The sequence below is a fragment of the Siniperca chuatsi genome, linkage group LG19, assembly GCF_020085105.1.
Source record: "Siniperca chuatsi isolate FFG_IHB_CAS linkage group LG19, ASM2008510v1, whole genome shotgun sequence".
NCBI lineage: Eukaryota > Metazoa > Chordata > Actinopteri > Centrarchiformes > Sinipercidae > Siniperca > Siniperca chuatsi.
In genome coordinates, this window is record NC_058060.1 from 19,744,451 (window position 1) to 19,764,903 (window position 20,453).

Genomic DNA, 20,453 nt, shown 5'->3' on the forward strand with positions numbered 1-20,453 from the left:
ATTTAACAGCCCAGCCTTTTTTGTAACCCTGCATTCATTGCATACAGTACAAAATATGCCCTCATTTGGTTCTCTGAGTTCAAGTGGTTTTTCAGCGATAATAGATCTTTAAAGCCCCATTCAGCTGGAACAAAGAACATCACTGTGGTTATATTCTGATTGTTGAGTAGCTGTTGAAAACACGACATGTACTGTACATGACAAGCTTAATCGACCCTGTAGGGACAATCAGGAATGGAGTCTTACTGTGAGTGAACCGAGGTGGGTTGTCATTGACATCGGTAAGTGTGACAGTGACGGAGGTGGTGCCGGAGAGGCCACCCATCTGGCCGACCATGTCTTTGGCCTGGATGACGAGCACATACTGGTCCCTCGTCTCCCGGTCCATGTTGGGCAGAGCTGTTCTGATGACACCTGAAGAGCGAGACAGATGGAGAAAAAGATGCTTTAGGTCAGTGGTTCCCAACTTTTTTTGTCAAACATACTGTACCCACAGATTAACTCAAGTACCTCTTCATCGACACCACCTGACAAGTTCCAAATGTGATCATTTGAATTGATTTTAAACAGGATGTTATTTAACACTAAATATAGAAGTGCATTTGTACAGCTGTCACTTGTAGTGGCTGAAGCTGGACATTTAAATCATGTATCCATTACTTTTAGCAAACTACTTTAAATGTTTAGGCCTATCAAGACGTTTCGGCTCCCATCCGGAAGTCATTCTCAATTGTGAAAAATGGACCGGGAGCTCAGAAATTTAAGCTACTCTGTGTTACTTAAGCCCTGCCCTCAGGAAGGAGTCTACCTGAGTATCTGTTGATTACCCTGCCTAAACTGACCTGTCAGTTTCAGGCGCCTAGTTGCCTAGTTTCACCTGAAACTGACCTGACATCTTGAAAAAGATGCTAAAAGTAAATAACTCTTTATCCATTACCATTAGCTACCAATAATAACCATTTATCAATTCTACTTTAAGCTATCTATTTCAACCATTTATATATTACTTTTAGCAAAGTATTTCAACTGTTTATCCATTACTTTTACTATTAATAGAAACCATTTATCGATTCTACTATAAGCTATCTTTTCCAACCATTTATCCATTTAGCTAACAAATTCATTTATCCATTACTTTTATCTATTTGAACTGTTTATTCATCACTTTTAGTAGACCTATATGTTTCAAACATTTATCCATGACTTTTAGCTAACTGTTTAGACCCCTCTCTTCGCTTGCTAGTTTTCATGCACTCTCACACCAATTTGTAGTGTTCAGGTGTTACAACTCATATAGACTTTTTTTTTTTTAAATCAAACTGTAATTTCTATTTTTTTTTTTTTTTTTGAGCTCTACAATCTTTCCACATTGGGAATCACTGCTTTAGGTGACAGGTAGAAAATATGTTTCGTAAATGTTATGTTCCTGTAATTTTCATCTATATTTTGCTAGTTCTTCCTTCAAGATGATTGATTGTGGTAAGAACTTCACTACAGAGCTTTAAATGCCTCCAGTTCACTGCAAGTGTTGTTTTTTAATACACAAGCACCGAAAAAGCTTCAGCAGTACCAAACAAGAAGTGACTAAAAGACATCAACAAAATTACACTTCATGACCTAAAGTTATTTCAACTACCAAGCTAGATGACAAGTAGAACACTCAAGTACGGGAAAGATCTATTCATGTCAAAATGGAAAAAAAGGTCTAAAATTATGAATTCAGACTGGAAAAACCTGTTCACATCAACCCTTCAAGTAGTAATTACAAGAATACATGACTTCAGGTTAATGGGGGATGTCCATGGCTGGTAGCTTGTTTACACAACAGCATTGGATTGTGGCTCTTATGTGCCCTCAAATGTGCTGTCACTCCAAATAGTTTAGTAGTCTGACATATGACGAGGTTAATGTTAAGACGCTGTCAGAAAAGTGAGCACATGCAAGGGGACATTTTAGCCGCCAGGATAGGCATTATCTGTCTGTCCCCCTGTCATGATTGATCTGTATCAGAAAAGGATCAAGGATGTGACAACACTGGCATCAAATGACTGGCATTTGTCTGTAGTTGTCTGGTTGCACCTGAGCTGCTGTATGAAACAGCTAGTGTTCAGCCAAGATGTGGTACACATGCACAAAATACTAAGAACCTTGTAGAGAAATCTTTTCATTAATGCATTTTTCCAATCTCAACTTTATCTCTTGACTACAAAGATGATAATTTCAGAAAAATTAACGCCATGCATTTAAATGCAAAGAAGTGTCCTAATCCTTCAAAAGCAATCACTGCTTTCAAAGTTAATGACATACCACACAATGTGTTTCATTCATTAAATGGCACTTATTAAAGATTCCAACAGAACATGGAAGATTACTCATAACGAACCCCACAAAGCCACAGCACACAGTTCCTGAATAAACGAATCACGAAAACACTACTTATTTGCTCATTATATGTTTTGGAGAATTCTCAATTAGCTGTGCCCTTGACGAGGACTGTGTTGTTTTTAGATGTGGAATTACCAAGAATGTTTGCAGATTTCACTGGCTGATTTGAAGAAGTAGATTTATGCCTGTTAGCTGCACTAATCAATATTTTATATTACAATGGGTCAAAGTGAAAGGTGTCGCTCATAGTGACAGAGAATTATCACCCGTCTGTCCAGTGTTTTAGCATATTACAGTTGGTTTACTTCTACAACCACAGATTTACAGTTTTGGTACAGTTTTATCAAGCTCTTGGTAAACCCATGAAACACTACCTGTCCAGCACCAAACTGCAGATGTACAAAGTTAGCAGCTAGCTGGTGAACATAGTGGAGAATTTAGCTTAGCTAAAGAGCCAGATATTTTCCTCAGGAGTGAATATTGGACTTACATTCGTCAGGTCGCCAGAAACATGACTTAAAAAAAAAAAGAAAATGCTATTGTTGCTCCATGTTAGTTGGATGTGTGAATAGGCAACTGTTTGCTGACACGGTCATAATAACAACATTATAAGTGGGATAATATGACGATGTTATGTTTACAGCTTGTTATGGACAAAACAAATTCAGTTTTTAAGGAAACAAATAAATACACATGTTCAGTCCCTTTCTTATATTGCTTGGTTTTCACTGCCTTAATTTACAGCCTCATACAGTATATTCACAACATGTCTTAGCTAGACATGCCCTATATAGTTATTGTCATGGTTAATCAGAATACCATTACTTGGTATGTATTATAAAAAAAGCTTTATGCAATTTGAAATAGTTTGAGATTTTTGCCTGAATGTCCAAAAGTTTCCTACTTATAAGCAAATATCTGTCTATGAGTAGATACTGTAGTTGAAAATGTCATTGATACTGATACATTAATACTAATAATCAAATAGATTGATAGTGTAAAATTGGGAAAAACTGATTTTCATGGATTTTGTCACCGATATTGTTTTTTTTATCTCCATTTGTGAAGAATTTGCACTACAGTTCCCATCATGCTTTGTGTGATGTAAACAGGAAGTATAATTTTACCATGGAGTCAGTGGATTAGTTGGCTATAGGCTACACTTGAGCCTATTCTTTTTGTCTAAATCTGTTTTAGCAGTTTTAGCTAATCTGTACCATGGAAAGTAGCACTTCATTATCTACTTGCAGTCCCTCCATGCACAGACTGCAATAAAAAGGGTTACATTTGATACTGAAAAAAAGTCTAAATTTGATGCTTGTCAGGTAGGATCTTTAGTTAGAAAAGGCTCCTTTTTCAGATTCATTCTAAATGGGTTTATGGGTGTATATCCAACAAATTTCTGATAAACTGCTGTCACTATCAATATCAGGTTTGCGTGTTCTGTTTTTAATGAGTTTGACTGACTGAAGAAGACAGATGCTGTTTTTTATGCGGGTGCAAAACCACAACCCTCATCACTGCATGCCTAACCTGACCCTCATTCTTGCTTTAACCTGAGCAAGGATTTCTTGATTGCAAATCTGGTTCTCACAAGAATAGTAAAAGTACAAGCACACACAGCTTAATCCAGGAACATAGGAGGAAGGACAAACAAATCAAGAAAAGTGGGTCAAAAGACTTCAAGAGAAAAATGAAGATGCCTTTTGACCGTCAACCGTGGCTGTACTTGAAAATAAACAATTCCATTAAATGTTTAATTTTCTCTCTCTGCCATCCTTTATTAATGTCATTACAGTCCCTCCAGCTGAAAACTGTTATTGGCTGCTGTAACTAAATGGCTCAGTTAGCTAAATTATAGTGAGCTGTACCACTTCTTTTCTCCAAAGTCCCTGCCAGTGGGCTTACAGTGAGATGACGGTGGTCAATAAAGCAATAATCTTTTGCTGTTGCTCCACAAAACATGCCATTTCAGTCCTGCATCAAATCTTGAACAGTGGGACGTTGTCATACAGCACTGGAGGAAAACATGGCTGCTTTTCTCTCCTTTGTTTAAGCCTCAATGACAAAGTCAAAACATGTCATCTGTTTTTTGTTTTTATAGCCTAGGCTTTTATGCTGAAAGTTTAGACATCCATCTCTGTGCTGTGGCTATTCACCCGTCTGCACCATTTATCCCTTGCATCCATCCTCCATCCATCCATTCATCATTTCCTGCTGCTTCTTCCACAGTGTAACCTCATAGCCAATTAAAGAGCTCCACTACTGCTCTGGTGCCTGCTGCAGTGACACCTGTGAACCCTGTTTACTGAGTTGCATCAGAAAGGTTACTTCAAGCCCTCAGTCGAGCAAGGCTCCCTTAATACTAGCTTGACACAAACAGAACAAAACTTTTCTGTTCTCTATTCCACACAACATCACCACAGGGACAAAAGCATGCATGTCTAAAGAGGCATCTTTAAACATTCAGGAGAAGTAATGTTGAGGAGGAAGATGGATAATGGTTGGATTATAATAACAGCTGCAACCGATGGCTCCTAAAAGGTGAAATAAACTAGAAAAAGATGTTAAGTTTGTGCAGCCAGCATTGAGACAAATGAATGCTCTCACTAAACCATAGATAGGCTTCACACACAACTGATATACTTATTTAATATCAGCTTGGTGTGTTGGAGCCTGAGAGATATTGGCTGTGTTTAATGATGCCATGAATCCTGATTCCAGCACGCTACAAAAAAAAAACAGCGACATGTTTCTCCTCCCGCCTGGCCAGAAGCACACATACTTCTCACCGAGCGACATTGCTGATCCACATGGCGATGTTGCAAGGCTGTTGTTTGTCTGCTGGGTGCCAGCCCCCCTCGCTCTCTATCTCTGTTACCCCGTGCGGCGCTGGTGTCATTCCTGGGGAGAGGCGATGATTAAAACCCTTCTGTCGCTATCACGGCACGGCCTCACATTGCGCCGTGACTCCTTGCCTCCGGTGTGAGCCAGACGCATTGTAGCCATGCATTTATCTAGCTGTCTCCACACCACTGGCGGCAGACGGGTGGGCCACGCTCCCTGCTAAAGCCCAGATACTTGACATTTGTCTTGGGAAGAGGAAATAAAAGTGCAGACTTTGGTGGAACCCTCTGGCTCTGCGTGCAGCTATGAGAGGTACTGATGAAGGTGTTGAACACTTAAACATGAAGGGTGCAGAATGTGATTTGCTGAACCCTCAGGCGGTCCACTTACAAGAAATAGATCCCATAACACAAAAACAGGCCATACAAACAGGGAATAAAACCTCCAGCCCAGGTAGTTTATTACTGAGTGACATTCAAGCATCATGCTCTAATGACAGGTCACTATACCTACCCAGTGATCCACCAGTGTGAAAGGGCAACATGATGCTACAGTACAAAGGACCCAAGTGTTACAGAGACATATCATTATGCCAAACATGTTAAAGAACACATGGATCCATTTATTTGTAATGTTATGCTGAGAGGAAGTGTGTTCATCTGCGCACGCATCCAGGTGTGTGTGTTGTTTGTGATTAGAATTGAAAAACTGCATCTCCCTCTCTATATTACAGGTGGCAGCCAGACTTATAGCTAGCCTTCAGCTGTAATGTTCTCGATTTAGTGCAGTCACCACAACAATCTCGCACAGAGCTACAACAACAAACACTTTTAAAGAAGAGGGTAAAGGAAAGCACTTAAGGTTTTCAGAAAGGCCATGCTAATATCTTAATCACAGGCTGATCACAGCAAAGCCGTCTCCTCCTGACCTCAGCGTCAGAATCTCACATGTGATGAGCTGGAGCTGCTATAGATTACACAAGGATTGGACCTGGCCTTTTATTTGAGCGTTTTCAGTTTAATTACTTTCTCAGGCTGAGAAGAGACAAAGCTCAGTCTGTCCAGCCTTCTCTCACCTGAGTACCTGTCATATTCAGATGTCATAGTTGTGTCGCTTTGAGAGGTAAGCCATGTCACATCTTAAATATCCCCTTCAGAATATAATTAATCCTCTCATTCAGGCACCTGGCATTTTCGACTATCTAAATTCTTCTCTTGTTATTCCAGCCATCGAGGTTTGTGAGCATGCATGCATGCATGCTTAGCAGTGTTAATGTGAGCGTATAATTGTCTCTAAAAGACTTGCCATATCGCCTAGGTGTATGGAGCTGGAGGCAGCTGTTCAAACCTCCTCAAGTCTGCCATCAATTAGAACGCAGTCCTTAACAGCATTACCATTTCAGCTTCACCTTCAAACTAAACTACAAGCTATCAAGCAATATATATTACAAAATGCTGTCTTAACTGAGCACCTTTGGCGCAACAACTTATGTATTTTGCCGACATTATGCATTGCTTGGAAGTTATTGGAGCTATTCAGGATTAAGTACTTTTCCCAAGGGCACCTTGTAGATTCAATTTGGGATTAAGAACTGGAGTAAAGAGACTTGTTAGACGAAAGAGAGCCAGGATGCTACCCACCTAACACCGGGTCACACACATCCTCTCTCCCCCCCGACCATTAGCCCTCTGCTACTTAATCGCTAGTGCAGTATTGCAGTGTGGAGCTTAGAGTGTATTTCAGCCCAGGCACTTTGTCAAAGTCACCCTCTGCTATGGCCCAGGCGTGTGCTGCAAATGGGACTAATTAGTAACTTGCAAAGACAGAAGCACAGGGCTCATCCCACAACACTCAATCCTGGGCTGCTGTCTAAAAGCTAGTGTCTCACCCCTGGAGTGTATTCTGTAAGATACATGATATTGACAATATGTTAAAAACTAACAGTTAACACAAATAATGCCTTCCCTTTCACAGCCAATACAGAGGGCGGGCACAATATTTAACACCTGTAATATAATAGCATTTAAAGTGAGACTATTTAACTTTTGCTAGAAAAAATAACACAATACTTATCTTAGAAAGAGTAAAATCAATACATTTAGGAGTTTTTCTGCTACAGTCTTTCTTGATCTGGTCTAGCTTATGGTCAGCAAGCTGACTTCATCACTCTTCTCTACTTGTTCTACTGTTAAACTATGTTTTAACATGCCACAGAGAAACATTTCAATGTTTTTATCAAAAAGTAAAAGTCTTGGAAATGAAGGAAATGAAGGGCAATTCAGTGTGTCAATATCCTGTGGCTTTAATAGATTAACCCCACAAGCAACAATCTACTTTTTGTGAAGCTTGTTCAAGAAATGCTAATTTCTTGTTTACTGTGTGTGACATGCATTCACTTCATAGTTTGCAGTACTGCTGCATTGTATGGTATTTTACAACACAAACACTAATTACACTACCAATTTAGGGTTTGACTGACCCACAGACAATGCATGTCTCCCCCAAGAATATGTAACTTTTGCTAAACAGTAGCCACTGTGGCAACAAGTGGCAGTTATGGGAACATGGTAAAAATAGCAAACATTTAGTTTAAGAGTAGCACAAGTTTAGAGTCAGAAAGTCAGTAAACTAACTCAGTGATGTCAGTTACAACTTACACAGCAATATCTATTTAAATTTAGCTAACATTTGCCACTGAAAGCTACTGGCCATACCAGACCAAGTAAGACTGTGGCAGAAAAACCTCTGATTGTATGTAATTCACTTGTGGTGCATTTTACTGCTTATGAATTTAACAAAAAAATTGCTATTTCTTCTTTTAAAATTCACAAAGTACAGCTTCAAAATATGATCATCTGGGAAGTAAAATACACAAAGGAATGTATGCTTTAGATAGGAATATATCTCTCAACAGATAAAAAGTTAACTGCTGTACAAACACATTTTGCGTTGTTGTAATTGACATATTTTAGCTAAGACTTCTATAAACTTTACTAAATGCTTATGTGATAGAAAATCTGAAGAAGTAAAATGGTGTCAAGATGCAAACAAATGTCTATGTGTACATGTAATCTGTCACTCTAAAGATCTAAGCATGCAATGATAAATGCTTTGACAGCTCAATACAAAACAGAATTTAAGTAGATTGCCATTTGACAACATCTCTGCATCATGTCTCATCCACCATGCTGATTTTCCCAGTATGTACAGCGTACAGTATGACATGTAGCAGAAATCAACTCTGGTTAGCATCACAATCTACTGTAGGAGAACACAGGCCACTTACAGTAAGCAACCATAACCCATTAAAGCTTTTGAAATATCAACCTTGGGATTTAAAAATCCACTTAGCTTAATGAAAAACAGGTCATCAACTGAGGCTGTGAAAGAATGAGCTCTGGTCATTGAGCTGAATGGGTCTTAGAAAAACATGACATGAGAGTAATGGAGACTTTATGGGGCAGACATGCTGTTTGAACATCACTTAAGTAAATGTCTGCTCTCGCTCTAATTGGTATTGGTGTCATGAAGTCTCACTTGAGGCTCATCGATGGGTTCAAGTGTTCTCCCAAACTTTGTTCGTTGATCATTGATCAACAGCCAGAGGCAAATGGTCAAAAATCTGTCCCGTTCCTGTTTAAGAAATGTCTGCTGGACACAACATGATAAATGAGAATTTTAATTTATCTTAAAATAAGAAGTAGCATAAATGAGGTTGTATAAGCTAACAATGGATCACCAAATTCCAAATAAATATTTATAAGTGAGATAAGTCTTGTGGATTAATTTATTATTACTGATACTTTGTGACTAAGTAAAGTAATGTAATTATAGAAGAGCTAGTGTTGTGATTTTTCAAAAATGTCAAATAAATACAAAAGGTGGCAAGTTAGTAAAAAGTGCTACAGTGTTAAAAATTGATGACACAACAGGATCTTGGTTTTTACAGGAAACCAGCAGAGCATTTTTTAGTAGCATAAATTTTTATTTCCCCAAGGTAGTCCATCTTGAAAGGTAACTAAATTAAGATGAAGACGAAGGTAACCGAGTGAACACTTCCTAATAATTCTCTCAATTACAGTTGTGTCTCATACTTTTTCAGGGAGCAATATAGGGGGGAAAATCTAAAAAGAAATCTATCAAAAAACTTCTGTAAACCAATAGAGACTTCTAGGCAGTAATGATGCTGCTATAAAAGCCCACAGGATTTCCCCCTTGACACACAAGTTACTGTTCTATATGGCATTTTTTTCAACTACAGTTGTTATTAAGGTTACCCCTGTCAAACAAGAGAACATGTCTTCATGCCTCCCTGCATCAAGTCCCACATGGAGTCACACCTCCCTGACAGCCATTCATGCTATTCAATTCTGACACCAATATTGCATCTCATAACCATGAGATCCAATCACTTTCTATGTGGATGGAAAGAGAGCCAAGTATAATCAGTTGTGGTCAGGCGGAGATGGGCAGCAGAAAGCTGAGGTGCTGGCAGGGGCCCAAGGGCTGTATCTGGGTGCACATTTAGGTGTCTGTGTGCTGTTTGTTTGACAGGTTAATAAACCAGCCGTTGTTCTACAGAAAGAGTACCAATGTGGGATTTATCTGTGAGCTTAAAGTTTTACGCTTCAAGCTACACTAAGCAACTTTCCATACTTAAACATAAAAATCACTTTGCAGACAACATTTTTCAAAATGACATACTTTTTATCCACATACACATGGTAGTTGGTGTTCTTGTTCAAGGACACTTTTGGACAGGAGGAGCCAGGAATCGAACTACCAACCCTACGATAAATGGCCGACCACCTATAGCCTCCTCATTAGCCTGTGTAGCCCCTGCAAAATGGCAGCAGAAGGTAACAATTTTAGCAATTTGTATTGTAAATTGTTAAAGGAATGAGATAGGCAGAATATCAAATCTAGCTTTAGTTGACATTTTTGCACTTTTCCTGTCAGGAGCGATAAGGAAAGTGAATATTGGACTTACACTCAACATTTGGCCAGAAACATCACTATAAATTAAGCTGTTTTCAGCTAAGTTCAGTCTTTGGACTAAACCGGCCCAATTACCAGCTATTTTTTGGCTTAAATGATGACTACAAAAAAAGGACCAGATTTACCAACATCTATGGATGTTGCTTGATCACCAGCTGAATTAATGGCAGAAGGGAACTGAGGAAAACATTGAAGCACAAATTCCCAAGTTCCAAACCAAACTCATCTTAAGGAAGGTGATTGCAGCATTTTACCACATTAATTAGCCCAAAGAAGTTTTAGCTTCCAAGAAAATCAAAGATTTACAGCCTCAGAGAAGTCCCAGTGGAACTGTTGGAGCTTAAAGAGTATCCACGAGGAACCTTTTCATTTACAGTGTATGAAACATGTAAATGTTCGCCCCCAAAACATGGAAACATGGAAATGTTCCCTAAGGAAAGCGTCAGCGGGAGGCTTCATTAGTCGAAGGTATCTGGAAAGTGAAAAACAGCATAGAAATTCTGTGATAATGTGCAGACTTCACAGCTAAGTGTGCTGAAATGTTGATGCTCACAACATATTTTCCTCCTCAGACACCACATCCATGATGTCAACATAGTGTGAAGTAATTTCCTTTCTTGTGATATACATACATTTTTCTTGAATACTATATTTTCTTCCAGTGGTTAGGCTTATTGAATGTTTACAGTGAACCGTACAGGTCACCGTGGAGTTTTTGTTGTTGAGCATCCCTCTTAGTTCTGTGTCTGTGTGAAAAATAAACAACATAAATCCCTGCATTGCAGTGGCTTTCACCAGTTCATGAATTAGAACTACATTCATAAAATCCCAGCATGTGTGTGTGCATTGCTCTTGAAGCAGAGGATGAAGCCTAATATTATTGGATCGCCCATATTTTTCTGTTTTCTTGCAAGAGTGCTTCACACGAAGTAGCCGAGCCTCGGCAGGGCAGTGGCTAATGAGCCAGCTATGAAGATGTAACGAAGACTGCTGCTGCACTTCTCAGGATAAAACACCCCACAAGTCAACAAATCTACCTCACATCTTATCTTACAGTTTATTTTAGCCCTTTTCTCAGGCTTTTTTTTTTTTTTTTTTTTTTTTTTTTTTTTTACTGTTTTCTAATTTGATTGCTGTTATCTTTATTGCACCAAGTGAAGATACTTGATAGAATTTGTTTGTCAGCTGCATTCTTTGAAACACAGTGCTTTAATTTGTTGACGGCAAAATAAAAGTGTCAATGGTGTTTTCATTGTCAGTAATTCAGTCTGGTGTGTTTTCCAGTATGAGCAATGCTTAAAGCCACACTAACTTTGAAATAAAATGTAATACAATCGTATTCTTACAAATGAAAAGTTGAATTAATAAGCAATTAAACACACCCTTTCTCAGTTCAATACACATGGAGGTTTTTCCGCTACAGCCTTACTTGGTCTGTTATGAACAATAGCTTATGTAAGCTAATGTTAGCAAACTTTAGATGACTTAGACTTTATGGCTCTTCTCTACTTGAGCTACTGTAACACTGTATTTCATCATGTCACAGATAAACAATGGTTTTATCACTAAGTTAAAATAAGAGGTAAACACAGCATACCCTCACCAGGAGACATGTTTGTTGTTTCCTGCTTGTGATCCCCTTCCACTGGCCATCAGTCAAGTCGCAAAATTATTATGTTTTTATAGCTACTGACTCAAGAGAATCTGGAGAAATACACTCATTGTCCATTTTATTAGGTAAATCTGTACAATCTAATACAATCTAATACAATTCTGCCATGAAGTACTAATTACTTATGAAGTACTACTTTTATGATGCCTATAATGTTCTATTTTTTTACACTGTCACAGAAGTGTTAATTCAATTATATGTTTTAGCACTGAGGTCATAGTTAGTGATGGTGTTGTACTGGACTGCATTATATTTAGAGGTTTTCCTAATATTCTGTCCCCCTCATGTATGTGAATGGGAAGGACAAAATATTAGAAACACCTCTCAATATAACATAGTCCAGTACAACACTACTTTTTACTATGACCTCAATAATAAACATAATTGAATTTACACATTTCCGACAATGTCAACAAAAACTGAACATTATGAGCTTCGTACAAGATGGAATTTATGGTAGAGCTTTTGTGTTGAAAAAGAATGTGGCTATTATTGCCACTTGAGGCCATAGTGGACGCTGTTCAGCAGAACTTACATGACCCTTTAAAACTTGGCTTCAAATCTTGGTAATAGAAAGTGTTTTTCTTTAACATTGAATATTAATGACTAAATAAGCCATCTAAATTAAAGTTCAGAGGAAAAAGGTATATAAAATGGTATTATCTATAAATAGTTTACCACTCAAAACCTCAGCTAATCTGCTTCGTTAGGACTGTGTGGGCATGGTTTGATTAGAGTTAATTGACAGTGGGCTGGCAACACATTCGCTACAACTGTCATCTTCACAATCCAACTGTCATTTTGATTCAAACATTGTTAAATTCTGATTGGTGCACATAAGTATATGACATCACCTTTTCCCACTGAACCCCATCCCCTTCAAACTAATGAGAAGTGCAGACAAAAACACAAATACAGAAATCTCTTATGTAAAATAACCAAAATGTTTCAACTATGGCCAACAATTGTGTTTATTCAGGATCTCATCACTCATGGTAAAAAGCTGATTGAGAAAAAATATATTCATATAAATGACACATTGTGGTCATATCTGTTGATTAAATCACCACCACTTTCGTCTGACAAATATTGTACCTACCTGTCTTGGGCTCCACTGAGAAGTACGGTTGTCCGTGGATGATGCTGTACACCACCCTGGCACTGTTCCCATATGTTGGGTCATCTGCATCTGTGGCTGCTACTTGCACTACCATGGTTCCTGTGGGCAGACAGCCGTTCATTAGTTTCCAAGACAGCATCCAGAAGCCACGTCAAACAGAGCTAAATGTGGAAATAGTCATCATATCAACAGAGTGTGTGACCAATTCTACTTGAAAGGGAAAAAAAGGGAGAAAGCTATGAAAATGTAACTTCTGAGGCGGTAAATAATCTCATTAGTCATTAGTCATTACACTGTCTTCCTTTGTTAGGACTTGTGCTTACTTTAGATTTGTATTGAGTTGTTTATACAAAACACCTGACTTTAAAGCAGTTTTTCACAAACCTTCAGCAACACCAAAAAATCTGACATGTGCTGAGTACACGGCCTCAAACGCTGCTAAACAAATAACACTTTCAGTTGTTGCCATCATTTGCAGGGATGCTGCAGCAGGATTGGAAGTGTAACTCCTAGCCTTTAGAGATAATTTCATTACCATTGTTTCTATTTGCCTCCTGCAGATACGTTAGCAACATCTTTTCCGGTAACTTCAATCTGTTGATTCTTATTCAGCAGCCAAATGGGTTCTGCAACCAATCTGTGCTCTGTTGAAGAGGCACTTCACCACCACCAAAAAAACACAGCTAAGTTATTATGTATCTCATATCATACTGATCCCTAACTTTATTTTAGTTTTAGAAGAGTCAAAGGGTTTGAATTTGTCCTCCAGCGATGTCATAGGAGGACACTGTATCTTTGTGTGTGCAGTAATTAGGGCTCAATAAAACTCTGTAGATTAAAGAATTTGATGACACAAAGTTTTAGAAAAAGACACATTTGGGCAAACATGTTTTCCTTCCTTTTTTACCTTTTTTTTTTTACTTTCACTATTTTATTTTCCAGTTAAAATCTTTGTCAACATGCACAGATGGTAACCCATCCAGTTACTGATTTAGGGTCCACAAACTGCTTTTGGAGAAGATGCTGATCTGCAGAGGGGAAAATATAACTATGAAAACAAAATGATATCTGAAGGCGAGAGACAGGATAGTAGTTTTGTTGCACAAACATCTTAAGTGTTGTTTGTTTAGGATGCTGGTGCACAGTGCAAGAGGAATCTTCTGGTTTAATGAAGTCTTCCACTTGGATGCAAGGATATGGTAAGCCTGGAATCCATAACAGTATAACAACAGAATACCTTAAATTACAACAAATGAATCCTTAATTTACCCCTAAAAACATACACCTTAATCAACATCTTAATTGTGGATAAATGTATTTGTTATGATAGGCAGAGGATGGTTACATCATTCTGGAGTGTCTCGTGTTTCTGTATTCAGTAACATTGAGGATATTGTTTAAAGAAAAAATTAAAATGGGAATACAGAATGGAGAAAAACACTTCCCCCCCCTCCCACTTTGTAACCCTATAAAGTGGCAAATTCATATTGCCATAGCAACTCCCGCCCTTCAAACTGCTGCTTGTGATTTTTTTTATCACAGATAAAGGGGCAGATAAGGGAAAATAAACTTAATATAAAAGTTAAATTATAAGAAAGTTTGACCCAGCTTTAATATGGTTGAAGGAATTTCCACTGTGGAGTTTGCAAGCAACTTGTGATCTGGAAAACATTTCCAGTGCTAATGTGAGCTAAAAAGCTAAGAGGTAAGATAGTAGTAAAGCTTAGCTATTGCAGTTAGAAAGCCACATTTGGCATTTACAAAGCATTCACAAGCTTATACACATGACTACAGTCTGTTTTATCTGGCTTGTTTTTATCCTGATTCTTATTTGTTTAGCTGTTTTAACCTTCTGTAGATTTAAAAGCTTAACCAGGCCAGGACGGGGGCTGCAAATTACCGTTAGCCAGACGCCCTACATATATTACATCTGTTGCATTGCTTATCCTTACTGTATGTAACAATGTTTATCTGTATAGTCCTTGTTAAATAAACAAAGTAAAGCAATTACAGACAGTTATATCACCTTAATCTCTGGAAAAAGCTGACATTATGCAGTGGAGTACTGCAAATAAAGTTATAAAACCCAAGATCTAAAGCCTGATTTTGTTTTAGTGCCCAATATTGCCCCCAAATCCCCAAACTTCCTCCCAGCTTACAAGAAGGAAATTTGTTTTCAAACTCAACTGTGAACTCTGCTGACAACTGACAACTGTTGTTTCTGCGTGCAGCACTGTATTGTCCTCTCCCACTCTTCCTCCAAGGCAGAAACGAAGACATCAGACATGACTCCTTGCGCATTTCTTTTTATATGTACCAATACAACATGGTTGATGTTACTTGAGCTGACAGCCGTGGCTTGGAAGGTAAGGCAGAACAGCGTTTGAAGATTTCACAGAGAAAACATAATCAGCAACAATCAGTGCCAATCAATTTCAATAGGTCATTCATTATGGTATAAATGAGCCTTGCTGCTCCAACTGTGCTCATTTATTGGTTACAGATTTTTTTTCAGGCAAAGTAATTTTATGTCTAAGAATTGATATCCATCTGATAATAGGGAGGAAAAGCCATTTAATTGTTAAATTATCACAAACAACCATTATGGTTCAGGCTATTTTTTGCTGCTAGACTGTACGTCAATTTTGGTCTTAAAGCTGACGCCTACTACACACTCGGCAGCGGTGAAATCATCAACAATCGACATTGATGAAATAACCTTCAAAATGTAAAAGCACCATTTTCCATGAGTGTGCCTCTTCCAGCTGGTCAAATGAATAGCTGGTTTAGGCTTGAATATTTCACTTTAATTGCTAGCTGCACATATCTGACTAAGCTTGAGCCTATATTGTAGCATCTGCCAGAAAGTGCTGTCTTACAAGTTGGTGATATTTTACTTTGAAGAAAACATCCTAATAAAAATCTCACTTTCTAACATGAGATGTATTTTACAGGCTTTTACAGAATGAAGTGATCATGGAAATTGAAGATTAGAGTCCTCCATTCTGGCCATAAAGCAGAATTAACAGGCTCTGGCCCTGGATGTGAACAATATAATAAAAAAAAAAAAAGCTTGGTGAAGCTGGAGAAGTTATCACCAGGCCGGTTGTAGAAGGACACCTAGATTATATCATCACCTCATAGTCATGACAGGTTATATTACAGGTAGTTTAAAACACCAAGGTCAAAGGATGACTGTATGAAATAGAACTCAGGTGACGTCTAAATCTCTATTACTGGTTGATAGTTAAAATCACTTCACAGAGCGCTCGGCAGTCAATTCACATTCCATATGGACTCGGATAGAGCACAGCTTTTAAAAGGTTGTTTTTTTTTTAGCTTCTTCTACAGGTTGTTTGCCCTGTGAGTCCAACAAACATCCTGTTCCAACAATATTGTCAGAATGAAAGGTAATACAGACCAGGTGAGCTGGATGTCAAAAAAACTGACGAAGATCCTGATTAGATTCTTTCTGCTCCACAAGGCTGTCATCTGCTACTCAGTTTGCCCTGTCTGTGTCCCTTCGATATTTGTCCATCTTCATTGACGAGATGGATCCGATCTTCACATTTTTTATTTATTCCCCCGTAGCTGTGTACAAAACAGGTTTCCTAATCAATTCCGCATCTTGGGTGAGCAACTGTCATCTGCCAGTAATGAAAATAAATGTGGCATGCTTAATCTGAATGGGAGACAGGTATTCTTCAGCGACTTGCATATACAGGCTGCATCCAACTGTCATGAACAATATGCATTTCTGAGTGCACACTTATAATTCAAATTCGTTAGCTGTTTGTTTTGAGGAATGTGACCCAGAATGTAACTTTTTTTTATATTAATACAAACTGTTTTCAAATGAAGGGCCATCTTCTGCAAGTAGAAATACAAATACATTTTTATGTGGCTAGATGAGAACATATTTGAAACCAAATCTGTGACTTGAAAATTGAATTGCAACGACAAAAAAACAATATTAAAAATATTAAAACATTCTGTTTAAGCCTGGTAATTTTGCAATTCCTTCATGAGTATTCAAAGCTGCCACACTTGATTAAGTTGATTATATTCATGCACATTCACACCTGCTCCCCACTGTTTCAGATAAGCAGGGATTATTGCTTAGAGTTCAATTCACATTTATTTACAATTGCAAAGTGAAAATGAATTATAGCACTTTTAAAGCAAGTTATAACTGTGGGCTGTTTTATATGTGTGTCTTAACAATTTTAACATTTAAGGTACAGTCAGTGTCAACTTTATTAGGTACCTCTGTACAATCTAATGCAATCCAATACAACTGTTATGCCATAAAGTCTACTTTTATGTTGCCTATAATGTTCTGTCATAGAGGTTTTAATTCAATTATGTTTTAGCACTGAGGTCATAGTTAGTGATGGTGTTGTACTGAAATGTATTGTATTCAGAGGTGTTTCTAATATTCTGCCCATCTCATGTATGTAAATAGGGAAGGACAGAAAATTTAAAACACCTCTCAATGCAATGTATTCCAGTACAACAACTCCCTTAACTATGACCTCAATAATAAACATATACTGTAACTGAATTTAGACATTTCCGACAATGTCATCAAAGAAGATAGATTTTATGGCAGGGCTGTTGTATTGGATTGCATTAGAACTGGCCACTGAAGGTATATTTATCACCCACAATGCAAACAGGAATCAACATGACACCAAACCTCCACATAATCCACGTAATCAAAAAAAATTTCGACTTTCCCTAAACCGGAAGACCTTTTTCATTTCCAGAATTACATGACTATCCCATTCTTGGTCTCTGCGCTCATGAATTAGACAGGAACAATGACAGCTGGATATAGGACTGGTAAGTAGTAAATTCAAGAGCTGTGGCCTTGGGTTGACATTACATTCTCTATGCTTGTAATGAGCCCTCAAACTGCTCCTTTGGCCCTTTCGCTGTGCAGCGGGAGAGAGCCAAGCCTCGCGATTGTCACACCTCCAACTGTCCTCAAGCTCTCTTGTCTTTTATTTGACATCCCTGTCGTGATTAAGACAAAAGCCTTCAGAGATCCTTGGGCCATAAGGTCTCCATGTGTATGGACGAGCACTGCCTCTAATTACTTTAATTAATTAAATTCATGATTTCCTCTAAATTGAACCCATTCATCAGTCGTGCAGAGCTGTGACCATTAATGATTTAAAGACATCTATAAAAGAATTATTGAGGACAAGAGGTGCTTGGCCATTCCCTGTTCTTTACTGGATTGATAATTGCTTTGAGCAGATATTTACAAAGAGAGACAAAGCATTATTCTCCTGTTATTCTCTCAACTTGTGATGAAGACCTTCACAGGAACTGGCAGACTAAATAAAGTGGTGAGGGTGACCTGTGTCTCGGCGCTCGTGGTGTGAACGCATCCTCTTCTGTGGTTGATGTACAGAGTTGCTGTCTTATCTTGGGTTGGACACAAGACTCCAAGCCCTTGTACTCTAATCCTCTGGTTCCTTAAGCCTGAGCTCTGTACCCCCCGTTGACAGTCAGCTGTGTAATCCTTCAGAGATCTCCGTGCCTGTGTAGTAAGCAAAGCACCACTTCCCTTGGAACAACTCCCACTGCCACTGTATGCCTGCTGAAATTTTCATTTTGACTTTGAAGGTTCTAAAAAAGCCATAAACACCTTTGTTTTCACTCATTTCCATCTGTATGGTGCCATGCATGTTTGAGGTATTGAGGTGATGCTGACACGCACAATGAGCTTTTTCAGTTCTTAGTGTTTGTTGGTGTGAGGAAGTGCAGTGTGCTTTCATTTACCATGATGGTAAAACCGTGATATTTAAAGTGACTAAAATCAACTCTGCAGTTCCCCTCAGTGCTACGGAGCTTTATCGCATCTTTCAGCTCGTTGTTTTGGTTTTCTGGTGCACAACTTTGCCATTTTGCTTCACTCTCATCAGTCTCATAGGGATGATTCCAGCTGCAGCAGGGAGCTATTTTCAGCAAAAAAAGGATCTAAAAACCCACTGTACACAACCTATCCCGCACTAAACTGCAGGTAGACATAGTGAGAGACTAACTGGTGAACATAGTGGACATAGAGGACATTTAGCAGCTAAACTAAATGAAAGTGAGTATTGGACATTTACCACGTGGCCTGAAATACAACTCAAAATAAATGCTAATGTTACATCTGCTTGATGTGTTAACAGACTGTTTGCTAACAAGTCTGCCAAGTTTCAGTGTCGTGTTTGAAGCTTGTTTCCGCTGCAACAGTGTCCAAAAAAATCATTTATTGCAGGTTTAAAGAGCGACTTAACACCTTGTTTAGCTTAAACACGCCCTCTTTGAATGCATTTGTTTCAGTCATCCGACCCAACTACTGTCTGTCGCACACTCTCAATCTCTCCTTTTAAATAACAATGAGAGTTACTCATGGCAACATCAAAGATTTTTAGCTTTGCGTGAGTACAGAATTTCTCAATTTTCTCTCGAAAAAGTCCAATAACTGCCATTGCAGTTTACCCTATACAGACTGGTAGCAGAATATGTTGATAGTATAATAAAGTGACTGTCTATTTAATTCACTCACTCAAAAAAAGTGGATATAGTCTTAAGTTAGTAATGATGCCTGTTCTGCCTCATCTTGAATTATGTTGATTGTGTAACTAATTTGATATAAACTGACCAACTAATCTACTTCTACTTCTAATATTTTCAACATTGTGAGAGGACCTTGCTAGGTCCCATTCTGATAATGAATTATTATTCAGACTGCAGATTGAAGTGCCTAACAAATCAATTTCTGTTTATGTACAGGTTCAGTATCAAATGTTGAATTGAATTATTTTATTGACTTTCCTCTCAGAGAATGCATTGTCATTGTGTTTGACTGTAAAAGTTCATAACTTACAGACGTTTTAATGAAGTCTACTATTAATGATCACCAATGGTAACACCGCAAGAGAAAATAAATTTAATTCACATTCACATAATCTCTAGGGTGAAAATGATCTCAAACTTTGTGTTTGTATTTTTTAAATCAAATGAAAATGCCCTATCATCATTTTCTGTCAATTGTAACCCAAGTTCATTTCTGTCTCCATCCCATCAGTCATAGCTCACTTGTGATTAGACCACAACTCCCAGCATGCCTGGGAGCAACTGGAGAACCCCTGGGAGGAGCTGGAGGAAGTTAAGGATGCCTGTGTTGCTCTGTTTAATGGATGGATAGAAATGTATTTGTCTGGATCAGACATTTTTCAGAAACATTTTCAGCAGAGAGGTACCTGTAAGTACCAGCTAGTATGAACTCTGAGCCCAATTAGTGGAAAACATGCCCATGGCCTCCAAGCCTAAATCAGACCTTAAGTTAGCTTGAGTCAGTTTTGCATCACTCATCAACATTTCGAAGCCTAGAGGTCTGTGCTAGCATATGCAGGGTGATAAATAAGT

At 38.3% G+C, this 20,453-nt stretch overlaps 1 protein-coding gene across 5 annotated transcripts in view; it reads right to left on the reverse strand.

Annotated features, from left to right (window-relative positions):
* The window catches only part of LOC122866944 (cadherin-7-like), a 97,411-nt gene that overhangs the window by 33,906 nt on the left and 43,052 nt on the right, over positions 1–20,453 (reverse strand). For 3 of the 5 annotated variants that reach the window (XM_044177232.1, XM_044177233.1, XM_044177234.1), the window contains 2 exons: positions 13,002–13,121; positions 247–414 (listed from right to left, as the gene is read on the reverse strand). In XM_044177232.1, coding sequence (XP_044033167.1) covers positions 247–414; positions 13,002–13,121 — 288 coding nt within the window. Of the gene's footprint in view, positions 1–246; positions 415–13,001; positions 13,122–15,209; positions 16,127–16,443; positions 16,614–20,453 lie in introns of those variants that run through there. The other 2 variants (XM_044177236.1, XM_044177235.1) reach the window with 2 other exon arrangements.